Source organism: Acanthisitta chloris, unplaced genomic scaffold (assembly GCF_000695815.1).
Source record: "Acanthisitta chloris isolate BGI_N310 unplaced genomic scaffold, ASM69581v1 scaffold1797, whole genome shotgun sequence".
NCBI lineage: Eukaryota > Metazoa > Chordata > Aves > Passeriformes > Acanthisittidae > Acanthisitta > Acanthisitta chloris.
The window spans coordinates 25,858-53,506 of record NW_008680745.1 but is presented as its reverse complement, the minus strand read 5'-3'; the positions used below and the strand labels follow the sequence as shown (position 1 = coordinate 53,506).

General features: G+C 39.7%; 1 protein-coding gene across 1 annotated transcript in view; it reads right to left on the bottom strand.

Moving 5' to 3' along the window:
* LOC103805168 (X-linked interleukin-1 receptor accessory protein-like 2) overlaps positions 1-27,649 on the bottom strand; it is a gene marked incomplete at its 5' end in the record, with an annotated part of 186,335 nt that overhangs the window by 144,304 nt on the left and 14,382 nt on the right. Inside the window, 2 exons of the mRNA XM_009077804.1 lie at positions 20,838-20,991; positions 27,314-27,500. Of these exons, the coding sequence (XP_009076052.1) occupies positions 20,838-20,991; positions 27,314-27,500 (341 nt within the window). The remainder of the gene's footprint in view (positions 1-20,837; positions 20,992-27,313; positions 27,501-27,649) is intronic.

The following is a 27,649-nucleotide window of genomic DNA, read 5'->3' as shown; positions in this document are numbered from 1 at the left end:
CCTGGGAGAAGAGACCAACCCCCACCTGACTCCAGCCTCCTGTCAGGGAGTTGTAGAGGGTGATAAGGTCTCCCCTGAAACTCCTCTTCTCCAGGCTAAACAACCCCAGCTCCCTCAGCCTCTCCTCATAGCACTTGTGCTCGAGTCCCTTCACCAGCCTCGTTGCTCTTCTCTGGAAGATCCTTAGTATTACTTATCACTGTGTACAGCCATGGGCTTTGTGGTACCACCTGAGAAGCTGGGGGAGTCTGAGATCAGGTGCTTTGCAACAAGGTACCCTTCAGTTCTGAACCCAAACCTGGAAGGGGTCCACCAATCCTCCTCATACCCCGAGTGACTGATTTAACATCTCTGAATCCATAACTATTTCTTTGATTTCAGGAGAGACCTAAATTTTGTAGGATTTGTCTTAAAAATGTTTGGACAAATGCAGGACAAATACTGTAACACTGTAGAGCAGTACATGGCTGCTGTCCTTCCCCAGCTTCCATTTCTTAGCACTGGTGTGAATCTAAACTACTTGAATGCTGTCCTGCTGGCATATTACCAGTTATATAAGAGCTATTTGCTGGGGCATGGGCTTTCTTACAATCATCTCCACATTCCCAGCTAAAACACACTCTGAGATTACATTATGGCTTATCCAAACATGAAAACTTTTTACTCAAAGCCAAGCACAGGAAGAATTCTGAGTGAGAGCCCTGGCAGATAACAACTATTATTTTTAATTCTATCCTTCTCCCCGCAGAATGTTGGAAGCATGAATCCACTGGTTATCCTACACTGTGTGCACATAGTATGTATGCTCAAGCTTTTGCTGGGAGGGGAAAAGGACACGCTCCGAATTTAATAACTTGTTCAAAGCCATGAGTTGAATAGGGCGAGCAGCAGAGCTGAAACCCTTAAGGTTCAAGTTTTGGCAGATTCAGATCTCCATGCAGGCCACGGTAAGGGAGTACTGCTATTTGTAACCAGCTGTGATGTATTTCTATCATCCTGGGTCAACCACTAGTGGGGGACAACCACTCATTCTCTGCCAGTGTGGATTCCATCTGTTCTAACCCACTGATCACAAGCACCTCAGTAACAGATGAAGAGTTATGCCCACTAAAACCAGAGACACTTGCACCCTAAGAGTATGTTCATAATTTTTCTTTTTTTAAAAAAGTGATTTAAAAATATTTAAATAGGTACAGTGCAGGGTCTGTACTGAACTGGAGTTCTTGCACAGAAAATATGTGTTTTTCAAGCTCTGTTTTACAGCACCAAGTGTGCAAAACCTTCACAGCTTTCTGTAGAGTTTGGGATGTTGACTTCCAGCAAGGAAAAATGTAGTAAAATACATAACTTCTCCTATTTCTATGTGGAAAAGCAAAGCTGGAAAATATGTATGTAAATTCTAGGCTAAAAAGCTACATTACTTTCTTCAGATCAACTAGAATCTTACATAATTCTTTTGAACAGATGATTTCATGTCTGCTGTTACAGGAACTCAGCAAACAGCAGTTATTTAACAGTCAGCAGATTCACAGAAAGCAGCATGTGCTCTAAGAATACGACCAACATGGCATGGGAGCAGTGATAGACATTATGTACATATTTATACTACATTTCTTTTGGCACTAATGCCAGAACTCAGAGTGCTCTGAATTTCAATGACCATTAGAAAAGTTTTGTATTTTATAAAGCTATTTTGTATTTCACAGAAACTATCTCTCTTTAATTGTTTTTCAAGAGCAACAGAACTAAAAATTTTCTTCCTTTTCTACTTGTGACCTCAGTTATTGCAGCCAGAAAGATTCTTGTTTGAAAGGAATTTTTGTTCTGCTTAGATCATAATGAAAATAACCCCCAAATAATACAAATGAATGTCTAATGTCAGTATGAGGGAACAAAATATTTTCCATGGGTTCTTTCCTCTGCCAACAGATATTGTGGTTTCCTGAATTCTCCAGTACAGGTTCATACCCATGTGTAACAGTTTCTATGATAGCCTGTGCTATTGCCTCCTCCCCTTCTCAATGCAATCTTTGGACAGAACTGGTTTAGAGATAAACACACTTCTCCAGGTACAGCTGTAAATTAATAAGCTTCTCACTCTAACTTTCCTAGAGAGCAAGGGTGGAACTACCCCATCCTTAATCTGAGATCTACTTGTGTAAAATATTCGAAATCTGTACATCTCATTTGGTTTTAGGTACTCAGCTAATGAACTCCTCTTCCCTCCTTTGCCTCACACCGAATGACATATCATCATGCAATGCTGAGGAAGACATCAGTGTTAAGGGAACTATCTCAGGTGATGAAGCTGAAGATCCAAATGCTCTTTTTACTTTGCATAATTAAAAATATTATTTATAGTCAGAAAATTATGTCCTCCTCTTTTAACCTCAGAATTACCTTTAGCTTCTCAATTTCATACTGCACTTAAGCTACTCATAAATCTTGTACCTAATATTTCCCACACATCTCCCAGACTCGTAACATGTAGTTGTGTTTTACTTTCAATACAGAAAAAAGACTAATCCCACTGATTTTGAGTTCTACATTTGTCTTCTGAGAGCCATTATCTCCATGTCTTGAACTGAGTTATTGCTCCCCAATTTTTCAAAACCAATAGAGCTAGAAAAGAAACTTTACTTTTTAACAGAAGGCTATTGATGGCAGAAAACAAGCTAAAAGCTGCAGGAAGATGCACAGGACTGTGGGTTATACTAGGGCATGCCTGATATCTAATGCAGCATTTCTTTTGGTCCCAAATTGTTGTCAGAGGGTATTACTGTACTGGATTGCCACTTCCATGCAGGTTGACAGATCTGCAATTGGGCAAGCAGCTTTGCAACAGTTGTTTAAAATAAAATGAAAAACAAAGAGAGATACAGTAACCCCAATGCCTGCCTGTGCCAGAAGAATGAAAGAGAAGTGCATGAAGTCAGAGTCAGATTCTCAATCAGCCTCACTTTCAAAAACTTGAAGTTCTGAAGAAGAGAACAGGTGTTGGAAATCAAAGATAAGTTACACCAGAACTGAGCAAGAATTTACTCATGTGTACTATTTTGTTAAGATAACACCTCCAAGATCACATGCCTTACAATGACAGGAAACTTGTCCAAAATCATTAGCTATTCAGGCTCCTAGTGAATAAAGTATCTTGGCAGAAAGCAGAATTGAAACTCCTTTGATAGCCTTCACATTCCCTAGACAGTTGTGGTTCTTACTTTCCTCTTGTTCTGAGCCTTGCAGAATTAATTTCTGACAAACAGAACCAAGACTGTGTCCACATTACTAAGTGACACTTTGTTCAAGCTGTAGAGACCTATTAATCAGGTGTCCAAATCAGGCACATCAAACTAAAGAACCAAATACTTAACTGACTTTTCTTGTTCTGTTCCTATGGCTTGTTCCTGCTTTTCTCCTGAATCAATGGAAAAGTTCTGAGATAAGCATGTTGAAGTGATGGATGCCACCACTGCTAATTATTCCACCCATTACAAGACACAGTATAAATCACTTTTTGTCTGGTGACTGTCGCATCGAATTTGTAGAGCACAAAAGACACTGCAGATCTGTGATATGGCTCTGTTCTTCTCATTACATAAGAGATAAAGATATGCATACTTAATAAATACATTTATTTTAACGAGATGAAGACAGGCCTAATTCAAGTAGTAGCACTTTCTGAACGGCCTTTTTTTTTTAGTATCATTATTACTTGGTACATGAGCACAAGACAAGTTTTATTTTCAATATGGCCTTCACAACAGAGCATGGGATTTTTGCCATTTATGTTTCCAGTAGCTGCTGCTAAAAATGCCATTTAGAGATGAAACTGCTGCACAAGTACACTTTGTTCAATATAAGAGCCAAACACTCATTTCTATCAAGAGCTCTGTAAGAAAAGCTTCCTTATTTACAAGGTATTGATTCAGCATAAGTTTCCCATATACTTTCAAGTGTTTGGGATTAGAGGGCATTAGGGAAAGGGACTGGATGTTTTACAACAACAGTTGGAGCTGCCGTGCTGTCGCAGCTGGAATAGCTGTGTTCTGACAAGTGCCACTGGAGGTGACCACAGGGAGCCCTGGGAGACAGAAGGACCTTGCACAGGTTTCCACATGCACTGCTTCTCTGAAACTCCATTCCCCTTCTGTCAAAGTTTTATACTGCCCTTAAGCATTGTGCTTAAACCTTCTCAGCTTCAAGCAGAATAAAACACTTGTTTATGGTCTGCTTAACAGCAACAGGCAATTGGTTAAGGGATGGGCAATAGCCTTGTGCTTAACCTTGGTCCCACAGAAAACAATTAAGTCCCAGGAATACCCTTCTGGCATTTCTGAGTTAGGGACTTGAGAGTCAGAATTGAGATTGGAAAGCTCAAGCAGCTCCAAAGTGTTTCTCTACACAAGCAGCTAAACCATCAAGAAGATAGGGAGGCAGAGAATGAGGAGCTCTGAGTAAATTCATGTATGTAGCATCACTTCCACAATATACAGAAAGATTTATGTGCATGCCTGCTCCTGGTGTAAATGCATTCCTACCTCAACTTTTATTTTAAGGTCTTCACATCTTTCTGCAGTGATGACAAGACAATCCAAAAATTAAGTGAATAGATTTTTTTGTAGTTAAGAAACAAGTGTTTCTTCTCTCTATTTGCTATCTTTTGAATGAACTGTCTAACATAAAATACATTTTTCATCCGTTAAATTCTCTAGGGGCATTTACTTTTAAAAGCTTGGGGATTTCAGAACAGACTTCAATTTCAAAACTCGAAACTTGATTTGAACTTAGTCCTGGATGAAGGCCTTTGCTGTGACATGCTTCCAAAATTGTAACTACAAAATGAAGTGGCAAAGTCATTTGAGACTAGTTTACTGCATGAAAATTTCCACAGCTGGAACTGCGTATGTTTCTCTTTAGCTGGGAACAAAGCATGGCTTGAAAAGCTTGCTCTCCATGGCAAAGGAAACTTAACACCCACCAAAAATCTACTCTCTTCCATGGAAATGGAAGCTCGTTTTTTTGCCAGCTCTCCTCAGCTCTTACTTTTCTAACTCTTTAGCCAATGTATCTGGAACAGCACTTCTCCAGCATTTGCACATATGTCTACCACAGACTAAACACTGAACTGTCCACAGGTGGAGCAGCACTAGGGTGCAAGATGAGTTACTCTGATTAACATCAACAGAAGTCACACTTCAGATGGTTTGCCCCTCCAGCAACACAGCGAGTGAGTCTAGGAGCGACACATCGATCTGACTGCTATTAGATCAAAGAGACTACCCTAGTAAAACCAGCTTAAACACAAGTTTGCTTTTGCATCCTCAATTTTTGCTCCTGATGTTGACTGTCTAGAGCACAATCACCTTCATCTTGGGAAGCTGGCAAACACCCTCATTTCAGTTTTATGCTGCAGTTGATTTCTTGCAAGCATTGTACTGTTTACTCACTTGATTACTTTTCTATCACCTACACTTCTCACATTATGCTTTGCCACTTTGAGTTTTCTTTGGTAGGCACTTTAGCCCTTGTTACAGTAGTTACAGATAAATGAACACGTATGTGTAACCAGGTTGCCCTTTCGTGCCAAGTCAGTGACTTACAAATCTCTCCCTTTCAGCCTGAAATTTCTCAGGCTTGAACAGAGGCTGGAGTTGATTTTGCTGTTGCCATTTTTGTTGCAAGAAAAAAATACCAGTTCAGATGCTCTTTTTCTCTTTTGAAGGTCAGAAACTCAAAACCAAGGTCAAATTCAGAAAAACACTCTGAAAATCTTCAAACCCTAGAACCAAGTTCCCACGAATTTTACACCAATGTAACTTTCAATTTAATTGACTTTGTTTTTCACACAGACCAGTATAAAGGACACATAGCCCTTTGCAGATCAGGTCTCAGCCTCCCACCTCTAAGACAAATGAATGCCTTGAGAAAACCAAAATGAGGCTCTAAAAACCATCTTGCACTTACGTGTTTAATTTTAGCAGTTGCTCAGACAATGAGCACACTGTACGTGTGTCTACATGATGTGATGATCCACAGCACAGAGTCTTCAGCAAGCTGTGCCTGCATTAGCTCTGCAGAAGTGCCCAGGCAGCCAGGGCAGGGCAGCTGTGCCAGGCAGTCCACCACACAGTGCCACAAGGACACAGCACCATGTCAGTATGGTGGCATCTGCCCTATCCCTTGGGACAGTCATCATGCCCTCTGACAGAGATGGAACAAGGCTATGTTCCTCCACTGCTTCATATTACATGAGCAACTTGCCTCCAGGACAGCCCTTGGAGTGATATACAGCACACGTGACAAAAACCCCATCACTACAGCACTGCATCTGTTATGTTGACAAATGAGCTTCATACCAGAAATTGCAGCCACATGTTTCAAGTGACTCCATCTCTCCCCATCCTTGCTCTGGCTAAAAGGAAAATAGCATTTAATATTTCAAAAGTGCTCCTGCTATGAAAGGGTTTATGACAAACACTTTAAATAATGATTTTAAATAGTAATTGGCACACTAGGGCTTCAGATGAGAGGAGAACAATTGCTCTTGTTACTGTGTTATCTTGCAATGCCCTCTCCAGTGGCAAGGTCCTTGGCACACACTACAACTGCAAGCTGAATCTAAATCAACAGGAGCAACTTTTATAACCCACCTTCATAATAGCCAACTGAGAATTAAACACAAAGGCCCTTGGTCAGTACAAAGGAGCACTGTCTCCTTGATTTCTACTGCTGATCTGTGCCAGTTTAGGTCCTGGATTGCTTTTAGTTACCTGCTTTAACCACCTCCTTCAACATCTCCAGCAGGTCTTCGGACTGATTTGGACAACTGGGTCACTGATTGCACACACCCTTTGGAGAATCCATCTTTTTCTCCCCATGGTAACACAAGCACAGCCTGGTTGTAAGTTCTCAGCCAGACATGCAGGCATGCACTAGAATGATGGAGAACCTCAAATGTAAAGATGGAAACAATCTCTGTTTGGGTCTAACTTTCATTTGGTTTGGTTTTAAAGGGCTTGGCTGTGTCAAGGATTTGGGAATTCAAACTGCCACTTTCCATACTGCAGATGTTGCTCGTGTCAGCTTCTGGGATTTGACTGCCTTATATTTAGCAAACATAAGAACAACAGAAAGATTTTCTCTAATTTAGGCATCTTTGCTTGAAGTTAAGGATCTGCAGTTTCATTTCCTTTTCTTATTTTTGCAATGTAAACCCAGCAAGCTGTTACTCACCAAGCATGTCACCAAGAGTGAAAGCAGAGAAATGCAAATGTCTGTGCATTAAGGCAGAATCAGAGCAGTATAAGCACACTAAGCCAAAACCAATCCTATTTAAAGGATAGAAACATGCCATGAGGTGTCCAAATATAATTGATAATATACTTGAAATGTAGTCTTTTTACCAACAATAACAGTTATCTGTTTTCCTTCATCACCCAGAAAATTCAAACAAAAGAGCTGCCTGTAATGTTTGGATGAAAACATATGCATTGCACAGTAATTTCTTTTTTTAACTTTGGCTTTATTACCAATTTTTTTTAAATGTTAACTTTGGCTTTATTACCAATTTTTTAAAATTACATGTTTTAGCAATACCTTTCTGTCCCATAGCTCAGCTCCTTTCGCCCTAGATACTTCAAAAGAAATCCTAACAAGAGAGGTTGGTCCTTTTGTAGTGTTAGGGACAAAAAAAATAAAAATCACTCTCTGTCATACTGAAAACATGAGAATGATTCAGAATCAAAGGAAAAGGATGTCATCAAAGGTCCAGAAAGTTGATGAATAGCTTCAGGAATGAAATAGGCTTTTTTAATACACAGTTTAACATTGAGAATGAATGTAAATATCTAGTCTGGTTGAGTGGAGAGATGGAGGAGTTTGGGGGGAAGGAGAATGGGAGGAGGTACAATGGTACACAGAAGGAGGTATACAGCAGTACACTGCAGATTGGGGGCTGAGTGTTTTCTTCCATGTTTTTCTTGAATTGTGACTGTCTGTCAAAGTAAACAGCCCCAATTATATTCAGCTGGATTGACACATACAGAACTCAAGGCTGGGGAGAAGAATATTTCAATAAGCAGTTAAGTTACTGCAGGCATGAGGACATCAGGTTTTAGTCTCACTTCCTCCTCCTTCTGACATTTTAAAATGTCAAGCTACTGTCCACACTGATGCCTTGTTTCCCACCTTGTCTGCAAGTGAGCAAAGAAAAGTTACCTGTTTACTGCAAAAAAGGCACCACAGTGTCACTGGTGATTTTAAAATGAGAAATAAGCAACCACAGAGTCCGTGTATTGCCATAACTGCAGGTCAGGAACAATAATGTGCACAATTTTAATATTCTTATTTGAAAGATATAAGTTTTCAAATACAGCAGTCCTGGGACATATCAGTGAGGGCTCTGAGCTGGATGTGGTGAGCTCCCAGCACCATCAATGGTTTATTATGCTGTCAGGTAGCACTTGCATCACAGGGAGCTTCACGTGCATATCAGGGCAAGTGACAAGTTCCTAACACCTTCAGCCGAAACCCATGTGTCAGCAGCTGTGTCAGTGAGGAGCACCTCATCTTAACAACAAAGCTCTTCTCCAATGCCAAAGAAAAGTTGGTGCAGTAATGCAATATTTAAACTCTACAAAGCCCTTATTAAATGTGACAGCAACAGCTGTAGCAGCTAGAGCACTGGCAGAACAAGGGGAAGAATTAAAGCTCTTTCGAGGGCTAGAGAAAGAAAGCAAGTACCATTTTAAATATTAAAATGAGGTCAGGGCTGATGGGGAATATAGATACAGTGGCAGCTAGCCAGAGATCTTAGAGGTGCTCAAAGGTATTGCTTTGACCCTCCCACAATTTAATGAAAAGGAACCAACTTTCTTTCCAGTCCATATCCTCTACATTAAACTAATATCTACGTAATTCCCACTCCTTATCTTCAGAGTATGATGGGTCACATTAACCTCTTCCCCATGTCATGAGCTCCAACTGAAACATACTCAGTATCTGCTTATGAAATGCACAATTCCCACTGCAATGGCAGAACAGTGGATAGTGGGGAATAGAGTTCTTAATATCTGGAAGGTGCAGAAAAAGAAGACATCAAAAATAAAAACAAAAAAGGGGCATTTTTCACAACAGGTAGAATGATTCAACATATACATTTTAGACACACTCAGCTTCCATGACTGCTTCTCTGGAATGAAGGCATTCATAACTATCCTTGAGGGAATGGTTGGAAATACTTCAATGCTTTACTATACTGCTTCAGTCATGTGGCCATAATCTACAGGAACTTGAATTGTCCTGTATGGGAAGCCACTAACACAGAAGAGAAATTTCTCTTTGATAAGTTTGTTTAAAACCAACAGTCCCAAGTGAATTAACTTCAGTACACGAGTAAATTATGAAACATTTCTCTGTGTGAGCTGTATGAAAACTGTTAAAGGTGAGAACATAAAAGGCTTTGTCACTGCTGGAGATGTAGGCACCACAATACTAACCTCTGAGCACCTCCACCTTTCCAGACTGACCTCTCTACCATCTTCTCTTCCCACCCGCAGTCTGTGATCACAGTATTTCCTCTGAGCACAGCGTTGCCCAAAGCTCTAAGGTAGCTTCTTTGTCAAGTGAGAGAAAAAGTCTTTTAGCTGAAAAATGGTGAATTCCTTCCCCCTGGAGAACACCACAGAAAAGCTGCAATTTATCTGTTCCAGAATTGAACTTCTACTATGGAAGGAAAAAAGCATTTCATAAGCGGGTAAATACTAACATTCCACTTTGACAAAGCTCATGGGGTTTGTTTTTTTCCAAAAATTCAAATTTCTTCATCAACTTGATGCTTTGGTTAGGTTTTTCACCAGTTTCAAACAGACTTTTATATCAGAAAACTCTACCAAGTACCAAAGGTCTTCCTCTCTGCCCATCTAATCCTTCCCACAGCATTTCTGAGGCCACTTCCTTTTATACTGGCATCCACACCACGCTGAAAAACTTACTGAACACCTCTCATTCCTATTTTAGTTAAAAATTACGTTGCCTTAATTTCTGTAACACGTGCATGTCCCAAGCGAAGCACAACTGAAATGACATCTCTAAATCAGACCACTTAACTTCACAGTCATGTGAACATACCTATATTCAGATAACAATATTCCCCTTAAAAACATCTGCCTAAATACAGTTGCTATGGCCACTTAGAGGTTACAGAGCTGTCATAGTCCTGGAAGGGTCACACCTCCCTCGTTCCAAATGCACTGCTTCCCCCATTTAGGAAGAAAAAGCAGCATATTAGTGTAGTCTAGAGAAGTTGTAAGGGCATATACAGCTAATGGCAAATTGGTTCCTTCCCTGCCAGAAACTACAACCACTCCTGGCCCAGGACGGGCAACTCAACTATCCACAACTGGATTGCTAATGTGATATGTACTGCATAAAAATGAAAAGCCATCTGGTGCTTGGATCTAGCCTCCTTCAATATAACTGAAGTCCTTTTATCATCTCAATCCATTATGAAATTATCTCAGACCAATTCCTGGCAGACAGGTACCCACACAAGAGAACTGGCACCAGCCAAGATAAAATAAAATCAGAGACCACACAGACTGCACTGTCTTTTACTAGTAGAAACAGTCCTTTAGTTCCATAGCTGGCTATACCAGAAGAAATAGAGGATAAGAACCCCAAGCTGCCTTAGAAATTTATCACTATATTGTCTATTAATTGTACTGTTAAATCATTTTGGTTTGCAATTCTGCACTTTATATTTCCTGCACTTTCTCAGAGTACTTGAGCCCACAGGGCTTGTCATAAACAATACCTTGGAGAGCTTTTCATTTTAAGCCAAAGAAAAAGATGAAAAGTTAAATCACTTACTGTTCCCTTCCCATTGGCTGCAAATTGATTTTATTTACTGAAACATGCTTGCATTGCAAAAACCACTCAACACACACAGTAAATAAGTCAGTACATGAAAGTCTAATGTAACCTAGTAGCTACCTATCCCTTTGAAACAGACTGGAGTCATAAACACCTAAATACAAATTCAGTTTAACGCTTATTTTTCTCTGCTTACAAGAGGTCAATCAATACTATCAAAGACAGAAAATAGCTTGGTTGTTCCTGATAATAATTAAGAACCTACTTTCCATGCTGCTCCATGGTATCAAAGACCAACAGGATACTTAACACACCCAGCATATTTTGGCATGTCCTTTCAACTTAAAAATTGCAAGGCACTGAACAAACATTGGTAAGTTATTAGCTCCAGTCTTGTGGTGAACTTCATAAGAGCAACATCAGAGCCTGAAGCAATACTACTACTGTCAGATCTCATAAGCTAAACAGGGTCAGGCCAAACAGGCACTTGAATAAGGCACCTTTGAGGATCACATCGCTGCAGCAAGAAATAATGCTGACAAGCCAGTACTGAGCACTATTCCTTCTGCAGCAGAACTTTTCATCTCAGATACACAGCCACAAGTGCTAGGCAGCACAAACCAGCTCTGAAAGGCGTCAACATTGTGCTGTGAAAACACGACCCTGAACCCCAGCTAAAGTTACTGCAGTTCACCTGTTAAAAATTCTCCAGTCATTTCAAAGGAACTAGACAGTCATTGCTTCCTATTCTCAGGCTTTTCTTATGAGACAAAACACTAGGCAAGATTTGCAGTTTCTTTGGGTGGCAAAGCTTCATTTTCAGTGGAAAAGCAATCTGCTCACTCATGTGTATCCATTTTACCATTAGCAAAACGGTTTCAGAGGCAGCGTTATTTCGTGTCTGTGCATCTATCTGCCTATCTATTATTAATAAAGAAGAATGAGCATCCAGCCTACACTTTCATGATGAAGGAAGCCTCTTTTATATAGGAAATGAAAATGTGCCAGTTTATTTCAGTGGCTGTGCTTTCCCTCACTGTTGCGGGCACAAACCCCACAATCCTATCATTTATACTAAGTCACCTCTACTACTGAAAGCACAATACACTTAGAGAATGTGGCTCGGCAGCTCCCAGAATAAAAGGCAGTTTTTAAATTGGGAGCTCATATCTGACATTTACAGTATATAGTAAGTGATTCAGCGAGCTACAGTTGCTGCGCACAATGACAGATCATGGGATAAATGAGCAGCCCATAACAAGTGTGGAAGCCTTGGCTGTCTGCATCAATAAATTAGACAATACCAAATAATCAATGCTACAAACTGCAAACTGCTGATTTAAGGTTGGAGGAAAAAGCCATGATGTTCAAGAACATGACAGAGAACTAGGGGGCAACATAGGTCAATAAAAACTAACGCCATTTGCCATTCTAATTACTTTGCATGTTCATGAGCCAGGAAGGCAGTCTGGGAAGCTGTAAGTAAAGCGCCAAGAGTACTGACACTATATATAATTCATAGACTGCAGCATATTGCTACATTTCTCACTGCCCTTAGAACTTGTACTTTCTCCAGGAAATATGGAGGTAGTACTTAATGTTTATCTTCTAAACTCATTTTTCATGAACCCTGTATTAACAGGTCACTCTGGTGAATGGAAAAGTCATCAATCTGGATCATTTAAGGGACTGAAAATGAAGGAGTTTTTATCCTTTTCAATATATTGCATCGTCATTTCAAGAGCGACACAGTTCACACAGCAAGCACAAATGGGCACGTGCATCCTTCAGACACTGCCCAGACCCTCAGCCTACAGACTCTGATGAGCTGCTCTTGAAACCAGCAGAGCCGGGCCAATTTATCAGGACCTTGCTGGGTGTCAGGTGAAAAGAGATGTTAAAAGACAGAACATGACTGGCTGTGTCACTTCTTCCAGGTGAATGGGCACCCACATTGTACTGACACCACACTCTGGAGTGAATTTTCCTGTTGACTCTTCGCAGACACAGAAGTTGCTGCAGATTTATGCTGAGGTTTTTGCCTGGTTGATCAAGGCATACTCTGAAAGAGGCAGAGAAATTGTTCCGTTTTCCAAATGGGGTCAAAAGCAAATGGACACATTTCTTTTCCTGGATCACACTGGGCTTGCCTGAGGTAGCTAGAAAAATTTAAGTCACTACAGAAATCAGTGGCTATTACGTGTGCTTTGACCACAGAAACATGTTTAGCTGTCTACAGCAGTTAATGGGATGCTGCTGGCCAGACATATAACAAATCAGAATTGAAATTAAACTTTAAGATAAATACTTTACTGCAAGAAACAGAAAGCTAATATTTACAAAACAAAGACCTTCATAAAAATTAATACAAATCACATAAAATATATCAAAAGAAAACTCTAAATTTTGGCACTTCCTATATGTAGCTTTAAATAGATAGTTATTTTGGCAATGGTTTGAGAACCCAGCTGTGAAATTCATTTCCTGGTCTTTTAGTACTGTATTTGTCAGTATTTAACCCATTTCTGGCTTGTTTTCTGTCACAAAAAGGAAGGTTTCCTTAAGAAAATAAAAATACTAGGAGGTACAATGCATGATTTATAGGAAAGTGCAGCAGAGGAAATGCTAGGAACAGTATCTCCTACTACAGATCTTTTAAAGTCTGGAACTCTCAGTAAAAACTAAATTTGAGCAGGCTTTTTGCTGTCCTTTGCATTTAATAAAAAAGTGATTCCCTGACTGTGCCAAGATATTGCAAACAGCTAGAAGAGATGAAGTTTTGCTATGGAAATGTGTAAGTTACATGAGCAAGAAAATGTCATTTCAGATATGATGTAAATGTTATGCATTTTAACATGTCAACATTAGAAGGGAACAGGAAGGATTTTCTGTTCCCAAACAATCTGTAGTATCCCTCCCAGAAGTACAGAATTTCTGCAGATTATACTAGTTCACTTTGTATTCTCTTCTTAATTATCCCTCCCAGAAGTACAGAATTTCTGCGGATTTTACTAGTTCACTTTGCATTCTCTTCTTAATCAAAAAGTATCTCATTTTCACAGCTATTAGAACTCTAGTCACAAATAAGCCACTTTTCTCCTTGCCTTTTGTTTTGCAAATATTTTCCCTCAAACAACTGGTTTCTTTAGAGTTTTTTTTCATTTATCTTCTTTTGGACTCAAATATTGGTAAAAGTTCTGCCACGAAAAAATGTTAATAGGTGTTTTTCAGAAGGAAAGAAAGCCTTGTTGCCTCTACCACTATAAATACAGTCCATTAGTCCATGGCATGTAGTAACACTATGGATTAAAAAAGAAATACAAGTCACAATTTGTTTGTTATCCACCCTCACTGCTTATGCTATGTTTGATGAAAATCTGAAAATAAATATTTTGTTTTGAACTCAGCAGCACTGACTGATTAATCCTTATCTCATTCTTTGTGACACTATTAGAGAATGGCACCTAAAGCCACCCTGGCACACATCCAGGCACCAGGGAAGCCACAGTGTGAGCCCTTCTCTCTCTGCATCCTCCCAGGCCAAGGTGTGACACCAAACCTCACATCAGCCGAGGAGATGGGATGCAAACACTGATCACCCACTTGCTTCACAAGCATTCTGCACAGTGATTCACTGTCTGTATTACTAAGTGTGGGAGCAAGTTACAACTTACAGATAAAACAAAAAGTACAAAACTTGGTTCTAAGGTAGAAAGTGCCAATGTTCCAGTGTTCTGACTGCACTCCAGCAGCTCCCCATGAAGTTACAGAGAGCAGAAGTTGGGCCTTCGGCTGGAAACAGCTTATTTCCTGCCAAGAGAGCTCTAGCTACAACCGTTGCATGGGATATGATGGGGGACAGGCACCCTAGGCCATATGTCAGGAGTGGAGGGGAGTGCCAAGCACTGGGAGTGAGCTGAACATTGTTCACAGCAGAGAAAGAAAGGCTAAAGCTGCCAAGCCAGGAGAGAAGGGAAAGACAGAAAAACATGTTCTTGGGTCCAACAGCTGCTGACAGCTTCAACACCACTTTTGAATTTTGGTGAATCCTAAATAAGCAAATTCTTTTTATTTGGAAATGTGGAGCTGAAAAAAAATGTTCTCTTGAAGGAGCATCTGTTTCCAGGAAAAGGGAGACAGCTCCAACTCCAGCAAACACTTCCCATGCCTGTCAGCACTGGCCAAGCAAGTACATGGGGAGGAGCAAACCCCAAAGGCCAAACCAACTCCCACCATAGGCACGTCACCATGTTTTACCTTCCAGTGCTTTTCAGGCTGTTTCATCAGGAAAATTCACAGGCTGCTTTAGGCTTTCCTTGAAATGTTTTCTGCTTTATTTGAGACAACAGGCTCTCTGACCCATGCTCAAAAATACAAACAAATAAGACAGAGGGGAGCTAGCAGCTCTCACTAGAGCCACTGGTCAAAATCACCAATATAACACCCTTGCACTCCAAGCAACTCCCAGATTCCAGGGATTAGGTGAGATACTGAGTGCTGTCAAAAACTACTCTACATTTGGTGACAATTCTGGCATTTCACAAGAAATTTCCTGTGAAATATCAATTAAAAAAATTAAAAGGAACTATCAAAACACCTCTTTCCAGGAAAGCTGGAAATTCCAGTAATATACATTAGTAGCTATATGTGTTATTAAAAGTTATACAGTCACAAATCAAATTAAAAATTTTCAGCTCACAACAAAGAAATAATTTGACAGAACAACTTAAGGAACAAAAAATGTTGCAATATGATCTTTGATGTTAAAATAACATAAATGGAAACAAATGCAATTTTCACACAGTGCTCTAATTGATGTTACTCCCTTTTTTGATGATAAAATGGTGGTAAACAACAGCTATTTCATCCTGTCTCCACAGAAAAGGCTCTGCAGCTTAGAATATGAAGCAACAATGGGAGAGGGAGAGTGTGTCCAGCCTCCACCAGGACCCAGAGGCTCTGCCCTCTCTACAGAGTGCAATGCCAGGCAGAGACATCAGAGTTAATTTGGGCACCAAGAGCCATGTAAACATGTTAACTAGCTCTGCTGGAAAAGCCCCGTCAGAGTTCAGTCAGGAATCCCTGCAGACCAGAGCTCTGTGTGACAGACATGTCCTCAGCATAGAACCTGTCGCTGCAGAAAACTGCTGACCATGCTCAGTTCATCTGCTTCTACTCCTCAGCCACCTGCTTTTTAACCTGTCTTATGTTAGCCCTGCTTTTATGTACATCTACACAACGATATTCAGAGCTCAGTGACCTTTCAGAGCTAAACTGTGGTTTTGGATAAGTAACTACTTAAGCAACACTGAAGCATTTCATGAACTCACTGCAGATTACTAAACTGCTTGTGCCAAAACATGATGCTGTTGGGAGAGAATCACTGTTACATGTTTTCGAATTTTTAAGCAAATACTAATTCTTATACTTTATAAAAGTAAATCCCTTATAATAGTCTGAATTCCAAAAGACATGTTACAGCTCAGTTTAAATAAGCTTTTAATTTATCTTAACACTTCTTCATGTGGTTGTTCTGGAAACTGTCAACAGACAAAAATGTTGTCAGTCAACATGTCATTTGTATGATTTTGGGGATAATACTTTATCTACTGTAGACTGATAAGGCTTAGAGTGCACTTACAGACACTGCAGGTGTAAATTTGTACTGATCAGCACCCAGTGATTGCTGCCAATGACACTAGACTCAACTTCCCATAATGTAACACAGCACAAGCAGTTTACAGAGGATTAAAAATGTGCAGATAAGCAATTAGCACAAAACAATGAACATATTTACCTCATATCCTCACTTATTTTGTGATAGCTTCTGTCTGTACATCCCTAAAGCTGCTGGAAAGTAAAACTAATTGTTTGCCTTTCTAATTCACTCCCTTGACTTAACAATAGCAAATCACCATCAACTACTTGTGCTAATAAAGGGGTCCCAAACCCACAAACAAAATCTAGCAACAGCAGCAGGTGTAATTTGAAAAGTGAGCAGTGTAATGAGACTTGAAAGAATTTAATTGAAAAACTATGAGCAAAGAGTGAATTCAGGCGGAATCATTCAATTCATGTAGCCATGTGGAATAATTTGTCATTTACGATGGTCAAAACAAATATTGCTGCATAAATGACTTTTAGGAACAGCCAGGCATTTTAGCAGCCTATGAAGAATATGCCAGAGTAGAGGGTGAAGGAAACTTGGAGGACAGAGATGCTGGACAGAGTGGTCCAGTAATTCCTGCATGTCACTCCAATCCATCACCAGCAGTTTATGAAGTTGGTCAGCTGGCCACCTTCTGCTGTCAAAATGGAAAATAACTCACCACTACAAGTCCACAAATCACCTCTTTTCACAGGCAGCAGAAAGAACAAGGCAACCTTTCCCACAGCATAGCCGCCCACGGAAAAAGTGCAGCCCTGCAAAAGAGTCCCATCTGCCAGGGGACACCTGGGCCACCCATGAGAGCAGGTCTTGCTCCTTTCTCGGGGGGTCAGCCTTTCCCAAACCTCTAACATACATCTCCTTGCATTTTCTTCTCAGCTTGTCTCCTTACAGACCTGTGCTCCAAAGCAAGTGCCAAAGCAGCAGGCAAACATAGCAGGTGTTTTTCACAATTTTGCACCTTTTTACCCCCAAAGCTATGGAAACATTGCTGTGCACCAAGACAGAGTGAACTGGTTGGTAGGGCTGGGGAAAACAGGAGGTTGCATGAATTGCCTTTCAAAACCAACAAGACTTTTTATGTCTGGGCTTTTCTTTGCATCTGAACACTGTAATTGGTCTTCAATAAACACTGGCATTTAACAATACTCATTAACATGCTTACAATTGCTAATATTCCTGAATAGCTGTAATTTTATTAAAAGCTAATAAATTCTGATATTGCAGATTATCTGGAACTTTATATTAGTACATTCATATTTTCTATGTGGCTGCACTCTAATTTATTATCTAATTAAAAACTGAGTTTCTGTTACATTTTTAGGCTTTGGAACCCTGGATCACAGTTGCTAATTTCACTTGTCTGTCCACAACAAAGCTACCAAGAAGCAAATTGAAAAGTATCACACTATATATATTCATTTTTTTACATAGACTGAAGGGTTACATGTTATTTGCTAAGAGATAACACTGTTGTCATGTTTCTTCAGCAAAAAAAAAGGCTGACAAGACTTGTTTCACATCTGTCTGCATAATATAACGAACCCATGAAGAACTAGTGATGAAAAAGCTGTTTTGTTGACAATCTATTATTGTTAAATGCACCCAAACACCAAAATTTAGGCATTGCTCATTAGTGCTGTATTGTAGCTCAGGATTTTGTTCCTATAAATACTTGGTGTCAAAATATTTTTTGAGTATATTCTAGGCTGCAATGCCTTTCCCTTACAGCCCCAAAAAGCTACAGCCTCTGAAGACTTTTGTCATCTGAATCACACTCGCCCATGCATTAACCATCGCAGCCATTTGAGAACACTGACAGCCCCTTAGACTAACCACGTGTAGTCCAACTGCCCCTTCCTAAAAATGCCATCTTACCTGTTTGCTTTGTGCTCTGCTCACCTACTGATAACACTCAGGTCCCTGTGTCTTTCTCCCTGTGGCCAGGCATCACACTGGCAACTTTCAGTTTCCATCAATGCTTCCAGAGGTTTTTTTCCTTACAAATTATCTCATAGTTGCTCACATCATGATTTAGTCACAGGAGAAGAAAGGGAGTAGGAACTCCCCTCCTACCTCTAACTGGCCCACTGAGATAATCTGAGTCTGCAAAAGTGAGAAGGCAAGACAGGATCTGAGGGCAGCAGTGCCAGAGGAGCAGCACATGCTGTCCCTGCAGCTCACTGGCACAGCTACAGTCATTAAGGCAACTGTGTGGACACCTTGGCACAGGAAGTTAAGGCAGCACCTTCTGAAAGCTCTAATGACATCTCTGGAATTTTGTGGGATAACTCACTCATAAGAGCAGGGTTGTGCCCCTAATTATAGGTCTGTACTTGAAATAAATCCCGAGTCCCTGAGTATGTCATGCACCTGCTCCCAGTCCATGACGTGAGCTGCCTCAGGACCCTCCACCCAGCATGAGCAGCCACATAACATGAGCAATCCTTTGCTGTTTGTTGTACAACTTTTCTCTCTTCCATAAAGATCTAAACCCCTTCCTTACACATATAAAATTCAAAAACCGAAATAAAGCAAAAACAGGAGAAAGAAACTTGCTCAAGTACCAAGCTGTGAGATAATATGCTTACATGGTTCTACACATTTTCAGTTCTCATCTGTATTTTCAGGTCATTATCTACATAAACTTACTGGCCTATTTCAGATACCTGAAGAGATTCAACCAGCAAACCCATAACATCAGATAAGGCTCTCAAATACTTCAATCTGGAAAAGGTGTTTATTAACATATGTGCTTTTATAAACTAACCCAAATTTAGTGTAATATGAATTTCACACAGAATTACAAGGCAAAAAAGTTTGCTGCTTCCATAGCATTTTGCAAATAGGAGAACACTTACATATTTCATATTTAGATTTTAATTCATAAACCTTTTAATAAAACAAATAACTTTATTAAGTACTACAGTTAGTTTAGGACAAATTCTTTAAATTGTTAAGTATGGATATGACACAGGGTTTAAATAAGGAAGAGAACACACAACTTCTAGCAAGGTCATGATGAGAGGGAGAGCATAGAATATCCATCATAGGGAATTGAATTAAATGCATCTTATTTTCACTTTGTCAAACTTAGTTCACATTCTGGTTGAAGACCAGCATGCTACTTAGGATAGTGACTATCCACTAGGCAGGTATTATATCTTCATTTGACAGGTCTGGGGTCAGGCAGGTCAAATCAATACCTCAGAGATCTGTCCATGGTCAAAAATGGACAATAAAGAGTCACATGATGTGTGAATCTGGCACACAGGGAAAAGAACTCACTGAAAATGAGGAATAATGATAAGAATAAAAAAAACTGATTTCACTCAAAATAAAGGCAAGATTTATAATTCAAGAATATACTAGAAACATCATATGGACTAATTCAGTTTGATATAAGAAAGTGGAAATCTACTTTTCACTGCTTTAAGTAGGGCCCCATGTTAATCACTATGTTGAAAGGCAGTTGGAAAAACACCTAACCACTTATTTATATGGTTTTGTGTGAAAGGCTGAAGAAAACCTCAACTGTTTTCAGATACTTGCAAAGTTCCACAGGGATGGAAGACAAAACAATAATTATAGATGTCATACTGTACAGTGGAAAGGGAACAGGAATATATTGGTAGACAATAGTTTTTTACCCATTCATTTCTGGTACCTGGCAAAAAGGGACAGAAAAATAGTGTTGTCTAGTAGATATTAGATGCAGTCAGAACAGAAGAGTGTATGATCTCCTGATGAGGAGGTTACTGTCCCTTGACAGTCCAATGTTCCTAACTTCATTCTTGGAATAGATTGTGCCATACTTTTCACTAAAGACAAACTCTAGACTGGAGAATCTGACCATCATACATTAAACCAAAGCTTAAAATTATTAAACAATAACTCATTAAAAAAATGTTAATGACTGTCTTTTTTTGGTTGTGTTTATTTTAGGACAAACCTCACCAAAAGCCTGTTTTAGAGCTTAAGTCAATCTTCCATCGGTGTAGCACTGAAGACAAAACTGGAGTCTGAGTTAATTCCAGTGTATAGGGCAGACTTAGATCTGCCCTACCTTTCTAGCCAGCATTTCCAGGTTTTGTACAGACCAGAAGGTAGAAGTAGTCTTCTGTGGAATTTTATAAGATTGTGATATAAAGCTCCCCTACTTTGGGACTGCTCAGCTAGTGGGATTTGATTTGGACTTACTTCTATCAAACAGATTCACTGACATATGAAAATCATTTTTTCTTATTAGTTCAAAGCTTTATGTTTTTTTCTATTGGCATAGAACAAAGACTCTTACCAGTAACCTTCAATTCAACTGTCCTTCGTATAAGCTTGCCTTCAAACTTTAGTTCACAGGTATAATTTCCTCCGTCTTCCTCCTGGACCTCTTGTATTAAGAGAGTATTTCCCTTCTGAATTACAACGCTTCTCCACATTTTTGGCTTACATTCCTGCAGAAAAAAATCCAATGCCAAAATTACCCAGCTTGTACAGCATAAGACAGTTTTGCCTGATCAGATTTTCAGTATTATATAGAAGTAAACAACCACCTTGATATATTTTGCAATTCAAATATAATTTCAGAAAGCACAGAGACCTGATACTGGAATTAATTTGAAGACTGAAATTAAACAGAAATGTTTTTAAGGTTCAGTAATTCCTACTGTATCACATGGGCTGTGTCTAATACATGGTGCCCTGAAGCAATGGTTAAGTATCTTCTTTTCTTCTTGACAACAACTGCCAAGACCTCTACTTTAGGATGGACCATTAACATACGTCTCTGTTTGAAGGGAGTAAGGGCAACATCTGTTAAGATTTAGCCTGAAGGCAAACTTTACACATAGTCCCAGGCTAGAACCATTTACTGGTAGAAGAAAGCAAGAAGAACAACAGCAGTTTTGTGTGAAAGAGAATTCAGAATCCTGGTTTCCTTATGGTCTTCTTTCTCATCACTGGCTTCTCCAGCACCTGATGAGCTCTGATTCAGCCTTTTCCCATCACTAGGCTCTTTGTAACAGCATCCCCACATGCATCCTCTGATGCAGTACCTGGTACTGATGACCTGAAACTCCCCATGGACTTCACCAGGAGGTCCTTAGCTGTGGTTTGGCAGATTTAGGTTCATCACTACAAATTGTGGTCCTACTGGAACAGCATTTGAGGTCTTCTGTACAGTGTGTGATACAATGATAAAGAGGCTCTGCCTTTCCTAAAATACTGTATCCTTGCAGGCAGATCAGTCATCTTCCACATGAATGGTACTCATGATTGAATAGTTCTTGGAATGCTCTGAACTAAAAGCACAGGCCTAACCCATTGTCTCTTTAAAATGGCACCTTAAGATGATATATTTATTGTCTCTAAATATCTTAAACATCAAACCAGTTCTGCCTGCAATAAAATCATGGTTTTCTCAATTCTCTAAAGCTCTCAGTATTCCTGACAGTTCTGGGGGCTCTGGCTAATTCTGTACCCAGAGAACAGAAGGCAACAGGACCCAAATACCTTCAGTGCCCCTCTGATCCCTCTCTCAAGGTGGCAACTTGGAATAAGCTCTCAGACTGCAACTAACAGTCTCGTATCATTTACATCAGGCTCAGCAACTTCAGAGACTGGTGACATGCCCAGACCTATGCCCCATTTTCTGCTTGTCTGCAGCCGCAGTGTCAGAAACACAGAAAACAAAATAGAACAAAGCTTTCTCTTAAGAAAACAACCAAACAAGAAAATATGCCAACATGCAAATATGTTGTGTGACAGCAGAAGATCAGAATGAAACAAACATGAATTTTTAATGGGGATACATATGCATTCTTAATCCACAATGTCAGATTCCAAATTAAAAGATTAGAATAGAGAAATCAAACGATGGGGCTGAGAGCTTCTGGCCTTGACCTGAAAATGGAGCACTGAAGAATTATCCTTAAGAGGCCAAATTCATAGAATCAACCACAGAATCATAGAATCAAGTGGGTTGGAAAAGACCTCAAAGAGCATCAGATCAGTTACAATGTGGTCAGATGTTGAATTCTGAAGCTGTGCAATACTACTGCAGGTAACAGAGTGCTCAGGTTATCTCTCTGTTTCCCAAGTACAGCTCTAAGGGAAGTGTAATCTTGTCTTGCACATGAACTTTAGTTAACACCAGTGACAGAGAATGATCAGAATCCAGATCCTATCTGTTGTGCTAAGAAGAATCAGAGCTTATTTTTGTCACTAAATTGCACTGGCATTGCTTGAAACTCACAGGACACACATCTGAGCCAGGAAATGCCATTAAATCTTTTCTGATTTGCACTCGATATTTTAGTCCTATTGAAAGGTACATCAACCACCTACTTGGGGTAACTAAATCTGAACACTGGGCAAAGAATATGGTTCAGTTCTATTCAATCCTAATTTAGAAGGAATACAATTGCCAGAACACACAAAGGAAACGTATTTCAGATATACACCCTTTAGTGCAGCACTGAAATTCCATATCATGTGTTACCAGTTTCATATTCCCTACTTTATTTTTAAAAGTATGAGAGCAAAGAGATGGAAGATACGTTTTTATATGCTTTATAATTTATATACTACATGTTTGTAATAAGAAGGGTGACATGTTTACTACTGCAGAGATTAATGATTTAGAACAAACAACGTTTGTGGTATTGTGCTTTTACAGAGAGCAATTGTTCTGGTGGAATCGTGCCATTAATTTCCTAATTATTTCTTTTGGTATCTACTTAAAACACTTCTTATGAAGAATTATTTATAAGCCTTTCTTTTCCAAATTTCAGCTAATTAATTTTTCTACTTACTATGCAGGCTTTAGAAAAATATGTTGAAAATGCCTGTTTATATATTTAATATACAAAAGTTAAAGCATAAAAGGGGAGAAGCTGGAAAATCATAACAATTTGTATTTTAGCAACAAAAATGGCTGAGAAACAAACAAAATGTTAACTGGTTTTCATATTGTGAAAACAATCTAGATTTTACTGCAGGAGGTCTGCTAATTTCTCTGAAAAGGTAAGTGCTCAATAGTACAACTCCTTTCAAAGAACCACAGGATGGTTTGGGTTGGAAAGGACCTTTCGTTCCAACCACCCCTGCCATGAGCAGGGACACCTCCCACCAGAACAGGTTGCTCCCACCTAACTTGGTGTTGAAATCTTCCAGGGATGAGGTCTCTGGGCAACCTGCTGCAGTGACTCACTACCCTCATAGGGAAGAACTTCTTAATATCTAATCTAAATCTACCCTCTTTCAGCTTAAGGCCATTCCCCCTAGTCCTACCACTACATGCCCATGAGTAAAATCTCTCCTCAGCCTTCTTTAAGCTCCCTTCAGGTACAGGAAGGTGCTATAAGGTCTCCTCAATTTAACAAATTAATTGCTCTTTGCTGCTTTTGCACTATGTTTACTTGCTCAAAGAATCTGAAAGTTTCTTCTCTAACCTATTTATTCTGAGACATCTTAAATGTTTTAGGGTTTCCCTTCCCCCCCCCCCCCCAAAAATAAATATAACCACCTTATTTTTTCCCCAATAATTAATTCATGCACTATTATGCTTCTTTTTCTCTTCCTTGAAATATAAGTGACAGCAACTCAACAACTCTATTCTTCTAGGGCAGATAACAACTACCTGTCCTTCATGTGACATTTAGATTGTTTTCTCAGCCTTTCCTTCAACCCACTAGTAGAAAAGAGATGATGGAAATGGAGTAAGACTCCACATTCAAGATGTAATATAACTTTTTCCTTTGCCAGCTGATTTTTCATGAAACTGCTCTTACTCTTAAATCCCATTCATTCAATCATGCCTTGACACATACATTTACTTCAAATAAATCCTCGCACATTTTGTCAAAACAGTTCTAAGAGGCACTAACAGAGCTGTTTATATATCAATGGCATTAGTTGGGGAAATCTTTAAAAAGAAAGATTTCATGCAGTGTAATTCTAGCCAGAAGTGAAGTTCATACTACTGTTAAAACAAATCCTCACAGCAAATGTTTTATTACTTACTGGGTGTGCATGTGGAAATCTATTCAGGCATAATTAACAGCATGTTTAAATGACAGCTAACTCCCTGTAAATTGAGGCAATTATTGGCTCAGATTCATTAATCCCTCAACACAGAGAAGCCTTTTGGAAGGCCCAGTGAGTCTGGCACACTGTGAGCTTGCACCATTACTGTCCTGTCTGATGGTATTTCATCAGTCACAAGTCCAAACTCCCCAACTACCAGTGAACTGGCAGGTTCTCGTGAACATAGGGATGTCTCTTTTCAGCCAAAAGTATGAAGAAGGAACCTTGAGGACTTCCTCCTATGTATTTATCTACTGTTCTCTTTTGGACAACTTAGACTCTCTGCCTTGATGAAAATATTCTCTAAATATTTCAGCATAATCAAAAGGGATTGCACTCCAGTGTCTCTGGGGCAGAGTTACACAAGAAGATGGCTTCATGTACTCAATCTCCAAGGTAGAAGAGAAAAACTTGAGGATCCAGTGTGCTATGAATGGAAACAGATGCCTCCTTCAGAAAGAGAGGGTCAGATCCCAAAGCAGAATATCACTTTACACTATCCTTCAGGAGAAGGGATCTGCTTTTTGTTGCTCACATCGCTCACACAGGATTATCTTAAATCTCAGACTTTGGTTTGTAGGGGTTACCCCAGTATTCATCAAATTATTTTGAAATCCAAGCAATTGTATATTTTCTAGAAACTAGAACTCTGTTCTTTTGAAGAGTCAGGCTTCTAATAACAGTAACATAATACTCTCCAGATTATTTTTCAAAAACCCTGTTAAGAAAAAAGTTTCAAAGGATAACCTGACATACATACATTCTACATGACACTAATACTGACATTTCACACTGCTGAGCTTCCTGACCCAGGTCCAGATAACACAGATGTTCTCTAAGAGCCAAACTGATTGCACCTTATTGCTAATTATGGACAGGAAGGTGTATGTAGCATGTTATCCCACTAATGTCTCTTTTCATTATCAAGCCAGACTAAAGGTTGTCGACTTCAATTGTCTCACCATTCTCATCCAACCACATCAATTCTGTTCAATTTAACCATGGTGACGACTTGTCAGTCAGCTGTCACACTCCAGCCTGGTGTCACACAACGTGTGTGCAACCCAGACAACATGTGCAGGTATATGGAGCAGACCTCTCCATTCCCTTTCTTGGTGAGTACAAACCATTGCTGGTGTGGGGGTGTACATGCATCTTCCTAAGACTGATTTCTGCTCCATGACAGCTTAAGATTATTCCTGCCAGTCTATTTGTCAGTGTGCTCCTGTGAAAAAGATCTTCATTGATTTGGTATTCAGTAACACCTAGGTAGATAGGGCAAGAAGCAGCTGCTCTCTGGTACCCTCTTTTCTCCAAGATTTCAGACTTCCTGTACAGAGCCAGGGGATGGAGTCAATGGTCCTTGTGGGCCTCTTCCAACACAGGATATTCTTTAATTAACTAAATACATATATTTAACATATGAACAGCACTGAAGATATCACATGCTGGGAGAAAGAGCTTCAACATGTGAAAGAAAAATGTTTACACTAACAGTGGGTTACAGCACACATTTTGTTACTATAAGATAGAACATGTCAGATGTCTGTATAAAATAGAAATAAATTACAATTTTTATAATTGCTCTTTTCTGATGCAACCTGCTGAGAATGAAGAAAAATCTGCTGCTCTGCACATATTACTTATTTTACACAAAATAACTGTCTTTAAAGAATGCGATTACGGTTGGCAAATCAAGCACTCCAAATTTAGGATTTAACTACTTTCTATGTTTCTGCCTTCATTATCTGAACCAAGTTTGTCCTAAACTGCTTCTGTCTTTACCCCGACAATCCAAACCCTATTTTTCACAGATCCCACTGAGCTGCTCCTCTTGCCCAACTATTTTTTCTTTTAATGACTCTCAGCTATTTATTCTTCTCTACTGCTTCTTGCATCAACTCATATCTGAGGGCTTTTCAAATATCAGATTTTGGTCCAAGTCCAGACAACAGGTAAAATTTGCCAGACCTTGCTATGGTCTCAGTACCTGATGTCTGCCTGCCAATCCATATTTTAGTCATTCTCCTGCTTTCTTGGGGAGCTACAGAAGCACGTCACTGATACCTCTGCTGATGAAAGTGGTGTGTGATACTTGACAGGTCTTGGAGAAGGTACAGCCAGATGAATTACCTGGAGAGTAGTAAAAGTATCTAACAGACCTCAGTTACAATTAACTGACCCGAGTACAATTGCTCAATGAACTTCAGCAAAAGCAAATGCACCTCTGTGAAATTACCCAGCAGACTTTGATAAAAACGTACAAGTCTTGGCGAAATTACCCAGCAGACTTCATAAAAATTAATTAGGTAGCACTACTGGAGTTGGCAGTGCTGATACACCTTTGAATCCATTGTAGGTTGCCTCCCTTTGTTTCTACTGCAGAATCAGGTAGAGAGATCTCACACGAAGGCACAAACTGGTACAGAGGCACTGTGGTTTGGGAACATGGTACAGCTGTCAGAGAAGTCATGGGAACTCTCTCATGGAACATCCTCATTGATACAGATTTCTATTGAGATGCTGACCATGCTGGGTTGTTTTGCCTGCAAAACCATAATACTGGGAGAAGACTCTCCAGACCAGTCACAAACCACTGCTGCCTCAGAAAAAGCCACTTCTAAGCCTCAGACTGGAAACAGTGTGAGTTTTGTAGTTTCAGCACAAGAGCAATAAGATAGCAGTAGTTACCTTGTACCACACCACATCCGGCTCTTGACTGGCTGTTTTGTAATCCTCAATATCAGGACAGGAGATTGTCTTTCTCTTAGTGACTTCTGATTTTTCCAGATATCTGATCTTGCTGTTGTAGCAAAGCCCAGATTCATTCTCAGCTACCGTCAAGGACATGGACACCTTCATGCAATACGTTGAGTTTCTGCAGGGACAGAAAGATGTTTGTATTTATCCTACTTTCTTTTTTACCATGTTTGTTTCAACACAGTAAGTTTCTTTGTTAAGCTCTCACCTTCGCAAACACTTCAGTGACACATTCGAATAGTGACTGCCATGCTGTGCATTTCCAAC